Genomic DNA, 16,254 nt, shown 5'->3' with positions numbered 1-16,254 from the left:
GTTCGTGGATCTGAATGCTTCAAATATGCCACGTGCATTCTCACCGAGAACATGCGCACCAAGTTTAATTTCCTTAAAGATCACAGAATTGTAGAAATATCAGGTTATGATGACACAGTGGTGTCCACTATTGGCAGAATTGTATGACATTTTACAACCTTGTGCAAGGCGGTGGTACATACAACATTCCAAGGTTTGGTTTCAATCGAGTGTTGCGCTGAAGAGTTAGGAACCTTGAAGGCATAGTTCAGTGATTTTGAAGTGGGGTTGTATGAGTTACTTATGCATAGTTAATATGTGACCTTATGGAGATGGTGATCAGCGATATCATTTAATGGAGTTTGAATGGGAAGTGGATGTAGAGTCCCACTGCAGCAAAGAGGACCACCGAAAAAAAAGTATTTTTCGCAACGTCTGAATGCTTACTTTAAAAAAAAAAAACTGTTCAATTGTACACTGAAGGACGTATTTTTTCAATGCTTCAGTTTTCCGCCAGACAGCTGTTTAAGTTTGCACTTTTTTTTCAAGCGTACTTCGGCCATGTATTACTGCGCCAACTCGCCATGGTAGCTTTGAGTCAAACAGCTGATTTGCGGATTGATACTCTGCCGGCACGAGTTGGCGCGGTAAAAAATGGCTGAAGTATGCAAAAGACGTTTTTCGGTGGTCTGCTCTGCTACAGTGGGACTGAAACTTACGCTACTTCCATTTCCCCTCCAAACTCTGTTAACTGACATTGCTGATCAGCATCTCCATGAGGTAACATATTAACTATGCATAAGTAACTCATACAACCCCACTTCAAAATCACTGAACTATCCCTTTAAAGTAAATAAGACCACACTTTCAAACGTTAGGTAACCAGTTACAGTTAAACAATGTGTCATGTTGAAAAATGGAAATGACTGCATTAGTCGAGGTCACAGAAGGAGTAACCTTGGTGAGACCAGGGGGAGCCAGGCCAGGTGCCAACCCACAGTGGCCAGAACCTCCGAGCTCCAGAAGCCCAAGCACCAACAAACATTGCACAACACCACTTGCGGGTTCACTGGCCTCGCGCCACCAAAGGGAGTGAGTGGTGCCAATTCGACGATGATGTGGACAGCATCCTGAAAGCAACCATGAAAGGGAGGGCAGACAAGGAGACTACAAACAGTGGCAACCATGATCATCAAACTTGGCTCTGAGGGGTTTTGTACAAGGGAGAAGGGCAGTACCAAAGGCCAATACACCAAGAACCACAGAGCAGAGAAGATCTCGCAGCTGTGACACAAACTGCAGCTTCTGCAGAGGCAGTTCAAATGCACAGGTGAAGATAAGAAAAATGGGCTGGCAGAACTCTGCAACATCCTCAGGAGGAAACGTATGACTCTCCGTAGAGAAGAGTGGCGTCGGAGGGAGACTAAGGAGAGAACCAGGAAGCGCATTGCCTTCCTAGCAAATCCCTTTAGGTTCACCAGACAATTGCTAGGCAAAAAGCACAGCGGCCACCTCACATGCCCAAAGGAGAAAATGGATAACCATCCTGCGAACACCTACAGGGAGAATGTAAAGCCTTGATCAACCCACCTAACTCAATCACTGACTTCGACATCAGAGAGCCCAGTTGGAATGAAACTCTGTGGTGAAGGCTGCCAGATCCAGCTCAGCACCTGGACCCAGTAGAGTCCTGTAATTTGTGTACAAAAGATGTCCCATGCTAATGCAACAGCTGTGTTAAATCCTGAGGGTGATCTAGAGGAGGGGAAGGTAGCCCAACAATGTAGATTTGCAGAAGGTGTTTGGTTCCTATAGGAGGAGAACTCAACCAACATCAAGCAGGTTAGGACCATTCTCACTGCTCAGTGTCGAGGGGAAGGACTTTTTCAGTATTGTTGCTTAAAGGCTAACAGAGCAACTCCTGAAACCCCACTACATTGACTCCCCTATGCAGAAGGGGGGAATTCCAGGCGTTCCAGGATGCCTGGTGACCCAGCTGATCAGAGAAGCACGAGAAGGAAAAGACCTTGTCAATGCTTTTGGTTCCATACCCCATAAGCTAGTGGAGACGGTATTAGAGTGGCATCACATCCCAAACAACATAAAGGACCTCATTATGGATTATTATGATAACTTTAATCTGGGGTTCACTTCACACCAGTCACATCCAAGCGGCAATGACTGGATCATCACCTGATGTACCATGTCAGTGACCCTTTTTGCCCTGGTCATGAATATGCTGGTCAAGTCAACCGAGGTGGAGTGTAGGAGCCCAATACCAAGTCTGGAGTCCGACAGCCCTCTATCAGAGCCTTTATGGATGACTTACCAGTAACAACATTGTCTGTCACAGGATGCAGACGGATGCTCCAGTGCCTGGAGAGGCTAACCACCTGGGTGCGGATGTGTTTTAAGCCAGCAAACTCCAGGTATTTGGTACTGAAAAGAGGGAAGGTGACTTACAAGTTCCACTTCTCCATCGGAGGCTCCCGGATCCCGTCTATTACAGAGAAACCAACAAAAAGTCTCGGAAAACCCTTGACTGCACCCTGAAGGACGCCACTTCTGTCAAAGCGACGAACCATGAGCACGAGGATTGGCTGACAGTGGTCGGCATATCGGGTCTACCAGGCAAGTTCAAAGCCTGGACATACCACCATGGCATCCTTCCCAGGATCTTGTGGCTGCCGCTGGTGTATGAATTTCCACTGTCCATTGTCGGGGGATTTGAGATAAGCTGCCATCTCCGGAGGTGGTTGGGATTGCCAAGTAGCCTGAGCAGCACCGCCCTCTATGGTAACACAAACAAGCTTAAACCGACCATCAACGGCCTCAGTGAGGAGTTCTGTCCGTCCGTCCGCTGCCTGTTGATTTGCATGATGTGGGTTAAAGTTCGTGTTTGGACAGATTTCATAATTTTTTTAATTTAACTCCCTTGCAGGAGGAAAGAGACGACACTGAGCAGCAGCTGGAAACATTCCAGCTCTTCCCTGTCCTCAAAATTTTATTTGTCTTATAAACCATATAAGAACCAGCAACAGTCTCACAGTGTCTGTAAGAATAAATTCAGCTCTGCTCTGTCGCTCGTGTTTAATCGTTTATATAATAATTCACAATCTGAAGGTCACAGCTGCCGTCTGATTGGTTCAGCAGTCACCTGGCTCCAGGTGCGTGTCGTCGGGTGGACAGGACCTTCTCGTGGTCACAGAGGCCTCGTGGTGGTGGATGAAGGCGTCCCGGCTGCCAAACAGACTGGAGCTGCTGGACTTGACGCCGCCGATAGCTGGCAGGTAGGAGAGATGGAGGATCGGCAACTGCACGGACAGACGCCGCCACATGCTGAGAGAAATCATAGACACAAACACACTGTAAAAAAAACTCCACACAGGTCTGAGGTTCACGTCTCTTCAACTTTAAAGCTGCAGTGTGAGACTTGAGCAACAGTGACCTCTGCAGCCACGAGAGGGGACTGTATATAAAGACGATCAGTGACTGTATATAAAGACGATCAGTGACTGTATATAAAGACGATCATTGACTGTATATAAAGACGATCAGTGACTGTATATAAAGACGATCAGTGACTGTATATAAAGACAATCAGTGACTGTATATAAAGACAATACGTGACTGTTTATAAAGACGATCAGTGACTGTATATAAAGACGATCAGTGACTGTATATAAAGACAATACGTGACTGTTTATAAAGACGATCACTGACTGTATATGAAGACGATCACTGACTGTATATGAAGACGATCAGTGACTGTATATAAAGACGATCACTGATTGTATATAAAGACGATCAGTGACTGTATATAAAGATGATCAGTGACTGTATATGAAGAAGATCAGTGACTGTATATAAATACGATCAGACTGTATAAAAAGATGACCAGCTACTGTGTATGAAGATGATCGGCGACTGTATATGAAGACTATATATATAACCTTATACTGCAGTCATACACCAGGGGGCGATCATGATGATTTGGCTTTACTTTAAAGGAGCCGTCACGTCGTCCATCTTTATTTACAGTCTGTGTTTGTGTCTGACTCTTATACGTAGCCAGATCACGATCTGTTATTCTTGTTCCGACACGTGGCGCTGTGAGACCGTACAAATGTGTCGGGAAAGGTGATAACATCAGACAACGTGTTGAACTCACAGTTCAGGAGAGTTGACGTCATGTGGACGTTTCCTCCCGGAGCTTCTGTCGTCAGCACAGACTCTCAGATCCTCATCTAACCAACTCACAGATCTGACCTCAGCTGCCCGGAGGAGGAAGAACAGCGAGTTAGGACATGATGCAGTGTCATGGTGTCACCATCAGGGGGCGCTGTAGAGTCAGAGTTCCGTTGTGTGTCTGTGATGTCGTGTTCATGGTTTACCGATGTTTGTTCTCATCTCGGACTCCAACAGCTGCGTGGTGATGGTTTCTATCTCTACATCGAGCTGCAGAGACGACAAACATCAACATCACTTCATTAATATTCATCATCAGGTCGAGTCCGTCCATATCAGACTCATCACATCTGCATTGTGTGAAACAAGCGTGGGTTCCGCCCCTTCCACTTCCTGTCTGCCACATCTTCAAAATATCTTTCGACACTCGTTTGTATTTCCTCACCTGCGAAGTTCGGCTCTTTAGCAGCAGGTTGGACCTGGTAAGCTGCTCGTCTTCCTCCTCCTCCTCCTCCTCCACCTCTGACGGCGGCTGCGTCTCGCTGCCGTTCAGCGACACGTGTAGAATCTACAATCACACGAGGAGTACGTCAGTAACGTCGCAGTAACGCCGCTGAACTGATGAGACAGGGGTGCAAAGTCTGACCGTCGGTCCGAACTGCGAGTTCAGGACGCAGACGTTACAGCCGAGGACGAGGGCGCCGCTCAGACAGAAGTGAACGGGAGGATTGTGGGACGTCAGTAGTGACGCCGTCGCTCCGGACGCCCCGAATGCCGTCACAGCGAACACGCTCAGCGCCAGACGTTGACCGCTGACATGGCCAACCTGCGTGGACCTGATGTTCCAGGCCAGGAAACATCCAAGACCCTGAGGACAGAAACACGGCGACAGATGATAGCGTCTGCAGTTTCAATACTGACCAGCAGGGGCTGCAGTGTCACTACTGACCAGCAGGGGTCTGCAGTGTCACTACTGACCAGCAGGGGGCCTCTGTAGCCACAGACGACCCTGAGCCACAGCTCCACGTTGCTGCTGCTGCAGTGATCAGAGAACGGCTGAAGCACGACGTCCGGGTCCGACGGGTCCGACTGAAAACCAAACAATTCCTTCATTTACAAAACTGAGAAAATACAGAAATCGGTTTATAATTATTATTATTATTACTATTATTATTATGGAAGCTCATTTGTGCCAATGTGATGAAAAGAAAAACAGCCTGTAATTTTTCTCAAAATAGAGACGAAATAATGAAAAACATAATAGTTAGATTGTGAAAGTTTCTCAAGTTTCATGTTGTTTTCAACACATTGGCACAAATGATCTTCCATACGAACATGGCGGCTGATTAAACCTCTCCCACTTCCAATTGTGTGTCTCTCCACATTCAAACCACATCTCCCATCAGCCCATTCACTTTCTGTCTATCGAACTCTTCCTGCTTCCGATGACCCGAGGCCGTCCTGGTCGGGGGTTACCTCTGCGCGATGCTGCAGCACCACCCGTCTGAGGGGGTCCAGGATCTGCCAGGTGGTTAAAACCAACGCCTCCAGCAGGAGCATCCCGAGCAGGAGGCAGTGCGTCGGCTGACGACTCCGCCGGAGCTGCTTGAAACAGTCACGTGTTGTGCATTGGTAGGAGCAGATTTGTAAATTGGCAAGTTATTAATAATTATCAAAGACAAATATTAATAAAAATAGTTTTTTTTACTAGAAATTAGGAATTCGGGGCACCATCCTGTACACAGGGACTAACTAGCCAAACCTGTGAAATCAGTAGCCAAAATGGGTGTTCACTTGAAAGTAACCAATTAACCTGCAAAGGATTATGTTTATGGTTAATAAGTAAAACCAGACTCTTGGTGGCTCTGTACCTTCTGTCTGACGCAGCAGAGAAAGTACGCAGTCCACGTTCTGATGAGCAGCACCGCGGCGCTCAGAGTCTGACCCGCAGACAGAGTCCACAGACGCGCCTGCAGGGAAACCAGCACCGTGATACACGTGCTATCAGCCAATATACATTTATGAGTAAGTCAGTCAAATGCATGTGAACAACGGCACATTCGTGAAGTTTCCACGGAGACGCCACCTCGAGTCGGGAATGTCGGCAGAAACGTTGGTGCACGTGTTGCAGAGTTGTTGACGTCACACACATTGAACCAATAAACATAATCATGGAGTGTGTGAATATTGTTTTGTTTTTGTCAAATATTTTGAGGATTTCACTGAAAGGAACCAATGAAATGAAATGTGACCTGCTCGTTCATCTCTCACAGCTGCCTGACGTCACCTGATCCTTCTTCTTCAACATGCAAATATTGGAAATCACACACAACCACCACAATAAGCTGAACTCACCGAGCAGAGAATCTCAAACGTCCTGTCAGACACAGAGGCTCCGTCTGGAGCAGAGAGCAGGACGGAGGAGGACGAGAGCAGGAGGCCCAGCAGCAGCAGCTCATCCTGGGATCCGCCGCTCGACTTCAGCAGCCTGAGGACAGACGGAGAGTCACAGGGCTGAAGTACGGACCAGAACCACAGGGCTGAAGTACGGACCAGAACCACAGGGCTGAAGTACGGACCAGAACCACAGGGCTGAAGTACGGATCAGAACCACAGGGCTGAAGTACGGACCAGAACCACAGGGCTGAAGTATGGATCGGAACCAGAACCACAAGGCCTAGGTACTGACCAGAACCAGAACCAAAGGGCTGAGGTACCAGACCAGTACCACAGGGCTCAGGTACAGACCAGAACCAGAACCACAGGGCTGAAGTACGGATCGATACCAGAACCACAGGGCCTATGTAACAGCACCAGTACCACAGGACCAGTACCAGTGTTTGCGGTGGAGGACGATGAAGAGGACGATCAGCGTGATGACGATGGTCAGAGCTGCAGCCGAGGACACGATGCCGTACTGAAGAAGGTTCACGTGTCGTCGCTGCAGACGCAGCAGATTCTGATCTCTGGCTGGCCCCGGACCTGCAGGACACAGTGACATCATCATCACCGCCGTGCAACGGGCGCATTCTGATTCTAATGTAAGAAAAGGTCAAAGGTGACAACAGAAGGAAGCAGCAGGAATATGTGATGTCACATTTCACTTCTGGTTCCCTTCAGAATAAAAGCTTGGTTTTGTTTCTGACCTCTGAACTTCAGCAGGTGGTTCCGCAGTCGCAGCTGTTGACTGGCTGAACTGAACTCACCCACCAACACACCACTGCTGCCTGAGGACACACACACACACACACACACACACACACACACACAGTACTGAAGATGAGCAGAATGATACGATGACGTGAATATGAACATCAGCTACACGTGAGTTACATGTATATCACCTTGAAGCTGGATCAGCTCCGTCGTCGACATTCTCTCCCCGTTACGAAAGAAAACTGGTCCCTGAAAAAAACAGCCACATCATTTATACATTTACAGTTAAAATGTGCTTTATATAAGTCTACTTTATATAAAGCTACAGTATATCAATATACACTTCCTGTATGTAAATATACTGTATATAAATCTACTCTATATAAAACTACTGTATATATAAGAACTTCTGTATATAAATCTACACTTCCAGTTTATATAAATCTACACTTCCAGTTTATATAAATCTATAGTTCCTGTATATAAATCTACTGTATATAAATCTACTGTATATACAGTATAAGATCTACTGTATATAAATCAACACTTCCAATTGATATAACTACAGTTTCTGTATATAAATCAATTGTATATAAATATTCACTTCCTTTATATAAATATGTGTATAGTAATCTATACTTTCTGTATATATATTTCCTATATACATATATATATATGTATATGGTTTATATATATATATATATATGCATAGATCGTCTTTGAGGATTTAGAAAAGCGCTATATATAAATTTGATGTATTATATATATATATATATATATATATATATATATATATAACAGAGCTACAATACCACTGTCAGTAACACACACAGTACTGACAGTAATACTAGTATTAGTATATGAATGTTTAAAGTACACTAACCACACAGATTATGTACGTTTCATTCACTCAGACTATATATATATATGTATATATACATATATTTCTTTCTTCTTCATGTTCTCACCGTGACACCTTCCAGCTGCGTGTTCTTCACGGCCTCCAGCAGCAGCTTCAGCTCCTCCTCCTCGCTGAGCGTCACGTTCCTCTGAGTGTCGTACCTCTCCCGGTGCTTCGCCGCCTCCGTCACGCGACCCAGGGCGGAGGCGGCGACCCAGACAGCGTCGTAGGCGAAGGCGTGGAGGGGGCGGGGCTGTGACCGGTCCTGGACCAGCTGTCCGAGGTAGGCCTCCTGGTAGCTCTGAGGAGTCTGTAGGACAAACGTCACCGTTAATAATTTCACCAGAACCCGTTCCTTTTACAGACGAGCAGAATGTGTTCTGACCCGTCCGGAGACTCCCGCTGTGGTTTTCTTCCCGAGCGGTCTGATCTGCAGCCTGATGGATCCGTCTGCGGCCGTCAGGACGCTGTCGGCCGTACAGTCAGAGACCGGCCGCCCCGGCCTCCAGCCGCCGGTTCCTCCATCAACAACGATCCACTGGTACCGAGCTCCGAACAGGTTCAACCGGTACGCCTGGACGTCATACAGAGGAAACAGCTGCTGGGGAAACTCTCTTATATCGCCAACAATGTTTAAACCAGAAAATAAAGATGACATGAAGCCAAATTATCATGATCGCCCCCTGGTGTCTGGCTGCAGTACAGGTCATAAGCCCCGCCTTTATCTACTGCACAGACTCTGACGTCACATGACGTCACCGGCACAAGATTGCGGCTCCTGAATCTGAGATATTTTAGCTTCATGTTTGTACAACGAGAGAAAGAAGAGACGAGTCGTAGTCTTTATATACAGTCAGTGATCGTCTTTATATACAGTCACTGATCATCTTCATAAACAGTCACTGATCGTCGTATATACAGTCGCTGGTGGTCTTTATATACAGTCAGTGATCGTCTTTATATACAGTCGCTGATCGTCTTATATACAGTCGCTGGTCGTCTTTATATACAGTCAGTGATCGTCTTTATATACAGTCGCTGATCGTCTTCTATACAGTCGCTGGTCGTCTTTATATACAGTCAGTGATCGTCTTTATATACAGTCGCTGATCGTCTTATATACAGTCACTGATCGTCGTATATACAGTCACTGATCGTCTTCATATACAGTTGCTGATCGTCTTTATATACAGTCGCTGAGCGTCGTATATACAGTCACTGATCGTCTTTATATACAGTCACTGATCGTCTTTATATACAGTCAGTGATCGTCTTTATATACAGTCAGTGATCGTCTTTATATACAGTTGCTGATCGTCTTATATACAGTCGCTGAGCGTCGTATATACAGTCGCTGATCGTCTTTATATAGAGTCAGTGATCGTCTTTATATACAGTCGCTGATCGTCTTTATATACAGTCAGTGATCGTCTTATATACAGTCGCTGATCGTGTCATATACAGTCGCTGGTCATCTTTATATACAGTCGCTGATCGTGTTATATACAGTCACTGATCGTCTTTATATACAGTCACTGATCGTCTTTATATACAGTCAGTGATCGTCTTTATATACAGTCACTGATCGTCTTTATATACAGTCATGGATCGCCTTTATATACAGATGATGTCATTTGACTCACACAGCAGAAAACCTCAGAGGCTGAATCTTCTTCAAACTGTCCGATGATGATCCGCACGTCACGATCCTGCAGCAAAGTTTAAAATCCATCGTCACATTAAGTTTTCATCGCATTTAGACAAAACTCATGTATAGTTTACTTTAGTTAAATCCTGCTGTGGGTGTGTACAGCAGCGCCACACTGTGGTCCATCGAGCGTCTGCACCTTCAGCGTCTTCACGCTGCTGCAGACGTCGTCAGAGAGACTTTCTGTGGAAACTGTCTGGACGTCGGCCTTCAGCAGCTGTCGCATCAGATCCTTCTTCATCTGCAGGAAGAAAGACGGTCAGAAGAAGAGGTTGGGCTTCTCAGTGGCTGATGATGTCAGATGAAAGGTCAGGAGGTCATTAGGGTCACCTGCAACAGTCTGGGCGTCTCCTGCGTGACAATGCCGACTCTGGTCCACTTGTGGCGCTGCAGCAGTTTGACCGCGGCCTGGTTCACAGCTCGGTCGGACGGCATCGTGCTGAACAAGTTCCCGTACCACTTCCTGTTGGCCGGGCCAGGGGGCGGGGCATCAAACGACACCTGCAGAGGATGCAGGTTAGGATTCGTCAGCGCCAGAACCACGGCTTGGGCCTTCAACACACTTTAAGATGCTCCGTAGAGGTTTCTTAACAAACTTCTGCAAAAACAAGTTCTGAATAATTTATAACATTGTTTACATCCATGTTTCTTCATAGTGCTGGCTTAGTCCTGGTCTCTGAGTGTGGACCAGGTCTCTGGATGTGGACCAGGTCTCTGGACCTGACGTTTTCATTCACATGACTTCATCTGTCTCACACACACACTGATTGAACCAAACTCGTACCTGCACCAGGTTGAGAGCTGGCAGAGAGCGAGCGATGAGTGACGTCACGGATGGACACACTCCTCCAAACACCATCAGGTACTTCGGCCCCGCCCACATGGCATCAAACAGAGCTTTGAGCGATTGCGCAGGATCACACTGCAGAACATGACGGGAACACAACGATAAAGACAAAGATGGACGATGTGTCAGCTCCCGAAAGTGAAGCCAAAACCCCTGCGTGGCCCCCTGGCGGCTCTCTGCAGTAAAAGTCATAAGCCCTGCCCCCTGGTGGCGGGCTGCAGTATAGGTCTTAACATTTGTTTTAATAATTCAACGTTTGCAAATTTGAAGTAACTCACTGCAGGCGTTATTCTGAGATGTTCACAATAATAAGACGGACGGACGAAGGCGAAAGCTGGCGGCCATGGCGGTCACTGGCTGCTTCCTGGTGCCAGGTGGTTTTAGGATGTACATCATTTAAGTATTGAAGGTACAGTATGAACAGAATGACAAACTTTTATTTTATTTCATTCAAGTGTCCTCTCAAGGTTGTTGATTAACATCCTGACGTTATCACGATCGATCGCCAACGACTTTACATGGATTTCATGCTTCTCATTTTGATTCAGAACTGACGCATTCAGTCTCTGTCTCAATGTTCTTTAAAAACAATGTATTTTTATGAATCGGTTCTTCCTTTAGTCTCTGGATATCTGATTGTTTCCCTTTGAAAAAAATATGAAAATACTGGAGCTAATCTGTCGAGGTGAAGACTGTATATAAAGACCATCAGTGACTGTATATAAAGACGATCACTGACTGTATATAAAGACGATCACTGACTGTATATAAAGACGATCACTGACTGTATATAAAGACGATCACTGACTGTATATAAAGACGATCACTGACTGTATATAAAGACCATCAGTGACTGTATATAAAGACCATCAGTGACTGTATATAAAGACGATCAGCAACTGTCTATGAAGACGATAGTCGACTCTATATAAAGACCATCAGTGACTGTATATAAAGACGATCACTGACTGTATATAAAGACGATCAGCGACTGTATATGAAGACGATCAGAGACTGTATATGAAGACGATCAATGACTGTATATAAAGACCATCAGTGACTGTATATAAAGATGATCAGTGACTGTATATAAAGACCATCAGTGACTGTATATAAAGACGATCAGTGACTGTATATAAAGATGATCAGTGACTGTATATAAAGACCATCACTGACTGTATATAAAGATGATCAGTGACTGTATATAAAGACCATCAGTGACTGTATATAAAGACGATCAGCGACTGTATATGAAGACGATAGTCGACTACATAAAGACGATCAGTGACTGTATATGAAGACGATCAATGACTGTATATAAAGACGATCAGTGACTGTATATAAAGACGATCACTGACTGTATATGAAGACGATCAATGACTGTATATAAAGACGATCAGTGACTGTATATAAAGACGATCACTGACTGTATATGAAGACGATCAATGACTGTATATAAAGATGATCAGTGACTGTATATAAAGACGATCACTGACAGTATATAAAGATGATCAGTGACTGTATATAAAGACGATCACTGACTGTATATAAAGACGATCAGAGACGGGATATGACCTGTGAGTCCAGCAGCTGCAGTTGGATCTCATAGTTCCCCAGCGGCGCTGCTCGTGTCGTCAGGTCCTTCAGAGCCAGTGTGACGGCTGCAGTCACGCCGGCCGTCAGGTTCTCCCTCCCCGACCCCGACCCCGAGCCAACCGGCATCATCCACAGCACCGGCAGCGGGTGGCGGACCTGAGCCGTCACCAGGCTGACCGTCAGCCAGCAGAGCAGCAGCAGCGAGCGTCCACTCCGCTCCATCGTCTGCGTCGACTGCTCCGCTCTGATCCTCTAATCCTCTGGAGCAGCTGAGAGGTCAGAGGTCACTGAGGAGATAACAGGATCAACACCGACAGCAGATGCTTCGTCGGGACAGAACCTCCTCCTCCATCAACACATCAGCCATTGGTTTTACATTCAAATAAATAGAATGGTTTTTGCTGTATAAGAGAATCTGTGAAACAGTGATGTCACTTTTTAATGTTTCATAGAAAATAACTGTCCGTTATTTTATTCATAGAGAAAAATGTAAAGGAATTGTTTGTAGGGAAGAAATGAAATAAATAACAATAACTATATTAATATGCCATTAAATCCAGACTAGAGCGATATCGATATTAGGGAGTACAAGATTACTGATACGATACATCGGCCGATATATATATATAAAATCTGTCAATGATTTCTAAAATGATGTTATCAAATATTTATAAATTAAAATATATTAAATTATATTTTTGTTTAACCATTTATCATAAATAACTATGAATTGAAAATACAAATACAAACCTAAGACATAGAACTTATAATAAACATGTATTTTACATAAAATGTAAAATATAAATGCACATTTAAAGGCTCAAATCAGTTGGCCGATATCGGTGGGGCTCTAATCTAGACACAATTTTTTTTTTTTTAAATTTGCCCAATTGATATGAGAGCCGGCTGCACGGTGGTGTAGTGGTTAGCACCTTCGCCTCACAGCAAGAAGGTTCTGGGTTCGAATCCCGGTTCAACCAGGGCCTTTCTGTGTGGAGTTTGCATGTTCTCCCCGTGTGTGCGTGGGTTCTCTCCGGGTTCTCCGGCTTCCTCCCACACTCCAAAGACATGTAGAATGGGGTCAGGTTCATTGGAGACTCTAAATTGACCGTAGGTGTGAATGTGAGAGTGAATGGTTGTCCGTCTCTGTGTGTGGCCCTGCGATAGGCTGGCGACCTGTCCAGGGTGAACCCCGCCTCTCGCCCAATGTTAGCTGGGATTGGCTCCAGCGACCCCCCGCGACCCTTAATGGATAAAGCGGTAGACGATGAATGAATGAATGATATGAGAGCCTACATGGATTCATCAGTTATGATATGAACAGGTCTCTGTCGACCATGGAGACGCAGACGACATGAAGTAAATTTGAGGAATAAAAAGGAAAAAAGAAAGGATCTGTAACAGTGGAAACAATTTCAGGGTTAAACAAAGAAAAATAATCATCTTTATTAACTGGTTGTTCTCAGAGGCACAAACAGACTTGTCACACGTTAAACACTCAACAGAGTTTTTCCCGCCACAAACGCTTGTTTGTGTTTTAGTCTTTGGTCAGCATCCAATAACAGTCAATAATAATATAACAATAAAAAAATGTAAATGTAATAAAGACATAGCTGCTGACTGTGCCGACTGTCTTTGTGTCGAGTTTCACTTGAGGCCAGTTCACAGTTTCATGTAGTTTATTCAAATGTGAATCAGCTCATTTCTCCGCGTCTCTGGATCGTCCAGTGTGACGACCGGGCCCCTTCCCTCCTCCTCTTCCTCTCTTTCTCCTGAATCCTGGTCTCTGTCCCGTGACCCCTGACCCCCCCGCAGCCTCCTCCTCCCTGTTGGCGGACTGGGCCCACAGGGCGTCGTACCGACCCGGCGCCTGGTACCCGGGCTGGCTGCAGTCCAGCGGCTCCAGGGAGAGGAGGATCCAGATGGCGGGCACGTTCCTGCTGACGGTGAGGCTGTCGAGGCCGGCGCCGGGCTCCAGCGGCTCCCACACCTCCACCGCGGTGCCGTACAGCAACCTGGTGAGCTGGTGGAGCCCCTTCACGCGCCGCTTCACGATCTCGGCACAAGTGATGGCCTTGGACACGCCCTTGGCACTCGCGGTGAAGACTATCTGTCTGCAGAGCGGGCGACTCGCAGCCTCCTGGCGGCCCGCCTCGTCGGCCACTCCGGGTTTGGCCTCCATGCGGCTCAGGGCATAGCGCAGCAGGTGGCGGATCTTGCTACCGTCTTTGACCCGGACCTTGGGCGTGTCGGGGGCGAGGCCCGGGAACGGACAGAGCGACGGCCGCTCCAGCGTCCGAGCTTTACTGTAGTTCTCCATCTGCTCCAAATCGATGAATCGAGAAAATAATCGACAGATTAATCGATGATGAAAATAATAGTTGGTTACAGCCCTACTCAAAACATTTAACTCATGTTTTTCACTTGCAGGTCTACACGTGACTTTTCCCCCGCAAGTCGACCGCAACGAAAGTTTTTCCGGCGGACACCTAAAAGTGATGCACGCGTTTGAATCATGCAATCACAATGTTAAAATAACTTTACTTTTTATCTCATTTTTCAACACCACTGACAAAAAGACAACCTTAATAGCGCCGTGAGTCAAAGTCCGGGGCAACAACAAGCATGTCCAGATGCGTGCATCACTTTCCTCTGGAAGCACTTTTCTTATGTTGCGGTCTATTTGCAGCACGATTTCTAAATGCTGCACGCGCGTTGAAGATGTTTTTGGGTTAATTTATGAAATTGCCTGGCGGCATCTGGTGGTGAAGTTGCAAACTGCAACCAATTGAGCAGCCAACAGGGGACACGTAATGGTGGCGCACCGCTGATTCAATTTCTGGTTTCCGGCAGCGTCTGAAAATTCAACGTAGAAACATGGAGACTCGCACGGAGCTCGGGCCCACCTCATGGAACCATATTGAACTCATATAGAAACACAGAGTTATGGCCAATATATTAAGTTTCTGTGAGTAAGTTCTTCTAAATATTAAACACTGGAGCTTTAAGGTGCCGTGCTGTGAGCTCTCAGGGCCACCGTAGTTGTTTGGGGATACAAAAGACGTCACTCAGGTTCGACCGCCCGGTGTCAGACCACAGTTGGTTCATGTTTACACACAAACGGGCGGATTCTCGTGTTATGTCATCAATGCCGAATTCTAAACGGGCGTCGCGTTGATCCAACGGCGCGTGTCGCAGCGTCCTGCCACGAGCGTAGTTTCCACCGGACACCGGAACAAGATTCACTCCGCGGTGTTGTGACCGGAGTTCGGCGCAGTGTTGTTGTTGTGGTGGTGGTGGTTGTTGTTGTTGTTGTTGTTGTGGTGGTGGTTGTTGTTGTTGCTGCTGCCCGACACACGTCAGACCAACGGAGCGCGCGAAGGACGTGTCGTCCCGGAACCAGTCGAACAGGAGACGTTTTTAAAAACATATAAAGTGACAGAGAGCAGAACCGAAGTCCTCATTAGCCGCGTTAGCAGTGGGCTAAGCTACAAGCTAACAACCTTGGTTCGCGCTAACGGAAGTGAGCTGAATACGGACATCCTCCGTTACACGGTGAACTCTAACTCGTTCCGTTGTGACCGTTCGTGTTCTCACCGGAGGGTTTGTTTGCCGCTACTGAACGACTCCACATGCTTCGCTCACCCGCCGCACTTTACGTCACCGCACATCCGGTGACAACCGTCGTAAACCGTCGTGCTCTTTTTTTTCTACTTCGTCTTCGTCTTCTTCTTCTCTTGATTACTGGCGGATTGGTTGTAAACAACGTTTAGCTGCATACCGCCACCTACTGTACTGGATGTGTAACAGCGTTTTAAAGTGTTCTAATGTCCTGCTCTTTTAAAAGTGTTGGTAGTGCCTCCCAGGTGATTCTTACCC

At 46.3% G+C, this 16,254-nt stretch overlaps 2 protein-coding genes across 3 annotated transcripts; both read right to left on the bottom strand.

The window, feature by feature from the left end:
• Positions 1 to 827: 827 nt before the first annotated feature.
• Positions 828 to 13,273, bottom strand: LOC118284905 (gamma-aminobutyric acid type B receptor subunit 2). Its single transcript, XM_047335366.1, has 19 exons — positions 12,355 to 13,273; positions 10,717 to 10,854; positions 10,263 to 10,433; positions 10,072 to 10,173; positions 9,868 to 9,933; positions 8,610 to 8,798; positions 8,292 to 8,534; positions 7,512 to 7,572; positions 7,314 to 7,394; positions 7,002 to 7,149; positions 6,523 to 6,655; positions 6,039 to 6,137; positions 5,644 to 5,769; positions 5,146 to 5,256; positions 4,814 to 5,035; positions 4,613 to 4,735; positions 4,374 to 4,437; positions 4,151 to 4,253; positions 828 to 3,318 (listed from the first exon to the last, which is right to left on the bottom strand). The coding sequence occupies exons 1-19, from the start codon at positions 12,595 to 12,597 to the stop codon at positions 3,126 to 3,128; spliced, it is 2,616 nt and encodes an 871-aa protein (XP_047191322.1). The 5' UTR covers positions 12,598 to 13,273; the 3' UTR covers positions 828 to 3,125.
• Positions 13,274 to 13,788: 515 nt separating this feature from the next.
• Positions 13,789 to 16,108, bottom strand: rpp25l (ribonuclease P/MRP 25 subunit-like). Of its 2 annotated transcripts, none has more exons than XM_035608085.2 (2): positions 15,973 to 16,108; positions 13,789 to 14,695 (listed from the first exon to the last, which is right to left on the bottom strand). In XM_035608085.2, exon 2 carries the CDS (start codon positions 14,693 to 14,695, stop codon positions 14,075 to 14,077), a length of 621 nt encoding a protein of 206 aa, XP_035463978.1. In that variant the 5' UTR covers positions 15,973 to 16,108; the 3' UTR covers positions 13,789 to 14,074. The 2 variants fall into 2 exon arrangements, with proteins under 2 accessions (XP_035463978.1, XP_035463977.1); XM_035608084.2 differs by having other exon boundaries at positions 15,879 to 16,031.
• Positions 16,109 to 16,254: the final 146 nt, after the last annotated feature.

Source organism: Scophthalmus maximus, chromosome 10 (genome assembly GCF_022379125.1).
Source record: "Scophthalmus maximus strain ysfricsl-2021 chromosome 10, ASM2237912v1, whole genome shotgun sequence".
In the NCBI taxonomy this organism is placed as follows: domain Eukaryota; kingdom Metazoa; phylum Chordata; class Actinopteri; order Pleuronectiformes; family Scophthalmidae; genus Scophthalmus; species Scophthalmus maximus.
Note: the sequence above shows the minus strand (reverse complement) of the source record. Positions and strands in the feature narration are given on the sequence as shown.